Here is a 5,670-nt window from a genome sequence, read left to right on the forward strand (position 1 = left end):
AACAAGCAAGTAACAAACTTCAAATTTTTGAATCAAAACATTAATTGATTATGTTATTTTCGAAAATTTGATATAAAAATAAGAAAAATATTTTTGAAAAATATTTTTGTAATTTTCGAAAATAACTAAGAGATTTGAAAAAGATTTGATTTTTGAGAAAGATTTTGAAAAAGATAAGATTTTCAAATTGAAAATTTGATTTGACTCATAAGAAACAACTTGATTTTAAAAATTTTTGAAAAAGTCAACTCAAATTTTCGAATTTGATGAGAGAAAAAGGGAAAGATATTTTTTTTTATTTTTGAATTTTTATGATGAGAGAGAAAAACAACAAAAAGACTCAATGCATGAAAATTTTGAATCAAAACAATGAATGCATGCATGAATGATATGAATGTCAAGATGAACACCAAGAACACTTTGAATGTCAAGATGAACATCAAGAACATATTTTTGAAAAATTTTTTTGATGCAAAGAAAACATGTAAGACACCAAACTTAGAAATCTTTCATGTTTAGACTCTAAGAAACGAAAAATGCACATGTAAAACAAGAAAAGACACAAAATATGAAAACATCAAGATCAAACAAGAAGACTTACCAAGAACAACTTGAAGATCATGAAGAACACTATGAATGCATGATATTTTTGAAAAATGCAAGATGCATATGCAAGTGACACCAAACTTATGATATGACTCAAGACTCAAACAAGAAACACAAAATATTTTTTGGTTTTTATGATTTTCTAATTTTTTTTTTTTTTTGGATTTTTTCAAAAATTATATGAAAAAGAAAAAATAAGGATTCCAAAATTTTTAACATGAATTCCAGGAATCTTGCATTCTTAGTCTAAAGCTTCAGTCCAGGAATTAGACATGGCTCACTAGCCAGCCAAGCTTTCAATGAAAGCTCCGGTCCAAAACACTAGACATGGCCAATGGCCAGCCAAGCTTCAGCATGTAACATAAGAGAATATACTGCTCATTACTTATCGAAGTAACTTGCCTCTATGCTGATGGTTTGGAAGCCTCAGTCCAAAAGAATTTAGACATGGCTTTACAGCCAGCCAGGCTTCACATGCTTCATGAAACACTAGAATTCATTCTTTAAAAATTTTGAATAAATTTTTTTTTTCGAAAACAAAGGAAAAAATTTTGAAATATTTTTGAAAAATTTTTGAAAAAAAAAAAAAAAGAAAATTACCTAATCTGAGCAACAAGATGAACCGTTAGTTGTCCAAACTCGAATAATCCCCGGCAACGGCGCCAAAAACTTGGTACGCGGAATCGTGATTACACTTTAATTATGTAAAGTTCATTGCTCTTTCTTTCCCTGGAAATGGCGCCAAAAACTTGATGCCAAAACCACGGTTCACAACTCCGTGTAACTGACCAGCAAGTGCACTGGGTCATCCAAGTAATACCTTACGTGAGTAAGGGTCGAATCCCACGGAGATTGTCGGTATGAAGCAAGCTATGGTCACCTTTCCGGATTCTCTTGAATGCCGCCATCATTCTAGCTTACGCCACGAAGATTCTGATTAAGAGATCTAAGAGATACTCATTCAGTCGAAGGTAGAACGGAAGTGGTTATCAGGCACGCATTCATAGGGAATGATGATGATTGTCACGTTCATCACATTCAGATTGAAGTACGAATGAATATCTTAGAAGCGAAATAAGATGAATTGAATAGAAAACAGTAGTACTTTGCATTAATCTTTGAGGAACAGCAGAGCTCCACACCTTAATCTATGGAGTGTAGAAACTCTACCGTGAAAATACATAAGTGAAAGGTCCAGGCATGGCCGAGATGGCCAGCCCCCAAAACGTGATCAATAGATCAAAAGATAATCCAAAGATGGTCTAATACAATAGTAAAAGGTCCTATTTATAATAAACTAGCTACTAGGGTTTACATGAGTAAGTAATTGATGCATAAATTCACTTCCGGGGCCTACTTGGTGTGTGCTTGGGCTGAGCTTTAACTTTCCACGTGCAGAGGCCATTTGTGGAGTTGAACGCCAGGTTTTGATCCATTTCTGGCGTTCAACTCTGGTTTTGGATCCTTTTCTGGCGCTGGACGCCAGAATTGGGCAGAGAGCTGGCGTTGAACGCCAGTTTACGTCGTCTAATCTTGGCCAAAGTATAGACTATTATATATTGCTGGAAAGCCCTGGATGTCTACTTTCCAACGCAATTGGAAGCGCGCCATTTCGTGTTCTGTAGCTCCAGAAAATCCATTTTGAGTGCAGGGAGGTCAGAATCCAACAGCATCAGCAGTCCTTCTTCAACCTCTGAATCTGATTTCTGCTCAAGTCCCTCAATTTCAGCCAGAAAATACCTGAAATCACAGAAAAACACACAATCTCATAGTAAAGTCCAGAAATGTGAATTTAACATAAAAACTAATGAAAACATCCCTAAAAGTAACTAGATCCTACTAAAAACATACTAAAAATAATGCCAAAAAGCGTATAAATTATCCGCTCATCAGGCGGCCTGGTGGATGTTGGCGTGCCTTTGGCATTTTGTGCAGTTTTTTACTAACTGCATGGAGTCTCGGATGACCGTGGGCCAGAAGTATCCGGCCCGGATGACTTTCTGGGCAAGGGTTTTACCTCCGATGTGGTGGCCGCAACAACCTTCATGGATTTCGTGGAGTATGTACTCCGTGTCCCCGGGTTCGAGGCATTTGAGCAGGGGTTGCAAGAATCCGCGTTTGTATAGTTGTCTTGCGACAACCGTGTAGTTGGCGGCTTCCCTTTTTGTCTGTTTTTCCTCTCTGGGGTCTTCAGGTAGTGTTCCGTTGAGGAGGTATTGCAGAATAGGGTAGGTCCATGATCCTCAGTTGGAGAGTGTCAGGTGAGCGTTAGCCGTTGTTGATATGGACGGTGATTTAACGACTTCTTGAATTAGCGATTTGTTGCCGTGTCCTGGTTTGGTGCTGGCTAGCTTGGAGAGGAGGTTTGCTCTGGCATTTCGTTCTCTGGGAACGTGCCGTATGGTGATGTGATTGAATTCTTCCTTTAGTTTGTTCACCTTGGCAAGGTATTGTTGAAGCAGGGGATCTCGTGTTTGGTAGTCTCCGTTAATTTGGGAACTGACTACTAGCGAATCAGTATTTATTTCCAGAATCTTTGCTCCGACTTCCTTGGCTAGGGCTAGGCCTGCCAGGAGGGCCTCATATTTCGCTTGATTATTTGAAACTGGGAATTTGTATCGTACTGACTGTTCCATTACGACTCCGTTTTGACTTTCGAGAATGACTCCGGCACCTCTGGAGGTGACGTTCGATAAGCCGTCAACGTGTAGTTTCCATGACTCAGGGGTGGAGTTTCCCGGGGTCATCTCGGCGATAAAGTCGGCCATGGTCTGTGGTTTGATTGCATACCGGGGTTCGAACTTGATCTGGAACTGGGATAGTTTGATGGACCATGCTAGCATCCTTCCCGCTAGGTCGGGTTTTTGTAGTACCTGTTTGACCGCTTGGTCGGTTCGAACTGTCACGGGATGGGCCTGAAAATATTGTCGCAAACGTCGGGAGGCCGTGAGGAGTGTGAAGGCTAGCTTTTCTAGGTGCGAGTAGCGAGTAGCGAGTTTCCGTGTCTTGTAGGACTTTTCTTATGAAGTAGATAGGTTCTTGTTCCTTTCTCTCATTTTCACCGATGAGTGCCGCTGCGAGTGCTTCTTCCGTTATAGAGAGGTATAGGTATAGGGTTTCCCCTGTCTGGGGTTTGGCAAGAACCGGTGGTTCCGCCAGGACTCTTTTGAAGTGTTGGAATGCTTCTTCGCATTTCACTTCCCACTTGAAAGGGATCCCCTTCTTCATTAGCTTAAAGAAGGGGATTGCTTTTTGTGCCGATGCTCCGAGAAAACGGGATAGCACAGTGAGCCGTCCGGTGAGCTTTTGGATGTCGTTAAGGTTTTTAGGGTTTGTCATTTCAAGGATGGCACGACATTTTTTCGGGTTGGCTTCAACTCCGCGTTGCGTGATCATAAAGCCGAGGAACTTTCCTGCCTCCATTCCGAAGGCACATTTTGTCGGGTTGAGTCGCATTTGGTGTTTTCGTAGGGTGTTCATTATGAGGTTGAGGTCGCTGACAAGTTGCTCGCCGGACTCTGTCTTGGCGAGCATGTCGTCTATGTAAACTTCTAGTTTGCTTTCGGACAGATTCTGGAATATCTTGTTGACGAGTCTTTGGTAAGTGGCTCCGGCATTTTTCAAGCCGAAGAGCATTACTGTGTAGCAGTACGTCCCGTCTGGGGTGATGAATGTTGTTTTTTCTTCGTCAAGTCGGTGCATCGGTATCTGGTTGTAGCCGGAGTATGCGTCCATGAAGCTGAGGTATCGATGGCCAGATGTGGCATCTACCAATCCGTCGATGTTTGGTAGGGGAAAGGCGTCTTTTGGACAGGCTTTTGTTGAGGTCCGTGTAGTCGACGCACATTCGCCACTTCCCGTTAGATTTCTTCACTAGCACGACATTGGCTAGCTAGGTCGTGTAGGGGAGTTCCCTGATGAAGTTGGCTTCGAGTAGGGCTTTAACTTGCCTTTTGACCTTGGCGGCTCTGTCTGGTGACATTTTTCGTCTCCTTTGTGCTACTGGTTTGGCTTTGGGGTCCTCGGCTAGCCAGTGGGACATTAGGTCGGGGTTTATTCCCGGCATGTCGGCTGGTGTGAATGCGAACAAGTCTCTATTTTGTTTCAGGAGTTGGGAAAGATCCTCTTTAAGATCATATGGGAGGTTCCTGTTGATGAAGGTGTATTCCTCTTTGGTTGGCCCTATTTGTAGTTTTTCCATGTCGCCTTCTGGCTCTGTCCTGGGTTGGCCATCTTGTCGAGCGTCCAGGTCGGCTAGGAATATTCCAGCCGCATCCCGGGATTTCTTCTGTAGAGCTAGGCTGGTGTTGTCGCACTCTGCTGCGACCTCCCGGTCTCCGTGGATAGTGCCGATGGAGTCGTCTTCAGTTGTGAACTTCATGAGGAGATATTTGGTAAAGATGACGGCAGAGAAGTCATTGGTTGTTTTTCTTCTGAGAATGACGTTGTAGGCGGTGGAGTCTTTTAGGACCACGAATTCGGATAGGATTGTCTTCCTCTGGTTACCTGTCCCTATGGTGATGGGGAGGGTGATTGAGCCGTCCGGTTTGAGGAAGTTGTCTCCGAGTCCTGTGACGCCGTTGTGGTGTGTTTGGAGATTGTCGTTGTGGAGCCCGAGTTTGTCGAAGGCTCCTCGGAAGAGGATGTTTGAGTCTGCACCAGTGTCCAACAGTATCCTTCGTACTAGTCCTGTTCCGATCCTTGCCGAGATGACGAAGGGGGCGTCTTCAGCCGAGGTGCTGTGCTGGCAGTCCTCATGTAGGAAAGTTATCGTATTGTCGGCCAGGGTGGTTGGAGTTTGGTTTCTGACGGCCATGACTTTGAGATCTTTTTTCAGTGTTGATTTTGACTTGCCCGATATGTCTTTGCCTGTGATGAAGTTTACTATGATGGTTGGGTCTTCCTCTGGGCTTTCCCTAGGGGGTTGTTTTTACATTCTTGGGTTGCGCCCTTCTCTTTCTGGCGACCTGTCTCTTTCTGCACGTTTTGGTTCTCTGATGATTTTGGCGAACTCTGGGAGCTTGCCGTCTCTTATGGCTTGTTCAATGGCATCTTTAAGGTCGA

At 43.2% G+C, this 5,670-nt stretch overlaps 1 protein-coding gene across 1 annotated transcript; it reads right to left on the minus strand.

Moving 5' to 3' along the window:
- Nucleotides 1-4,498: 4,498 nt before the first annotated feature.
- LOC148568717 (uncharacterized) lies at nt 4,499-5,422 on the minus strand. The gene has a single exon (XM_088484754.1). It carries the CDS (start codon nt 5,420-5,422, stop codon nt 4,499-4,501), a length of 924 nt encoding a protein of 307 aa, XP_088340880.1.
- Nucleotides 5,423-5,670: the final 248 nt, after the last annotated feature.

Source organism: Arachis ipaensis, chromosome B4, assembly GCF_059453495.1.
Source record: "Arachis ipaensis isolate K30076 ecotype BB chromosome B4, ASM5945349v1, whole genome shotgun sequence".
NCBI lineage: Eukaryota > Viridiplantae > Streptophyta > Magnoliopsida > Fabales > Fabaceae > Arachis > Arachis ipaensis.

What these genes read in the sequence shown, in the direction of transcription:
- LOC148568717 (XM_088484754.1), bottom strand. Translation starts at nt 5,422, where the DNA reads ATGGCCGTCAGAAACCAAACTCCAACCACCCTGGCCGACAATACGATA.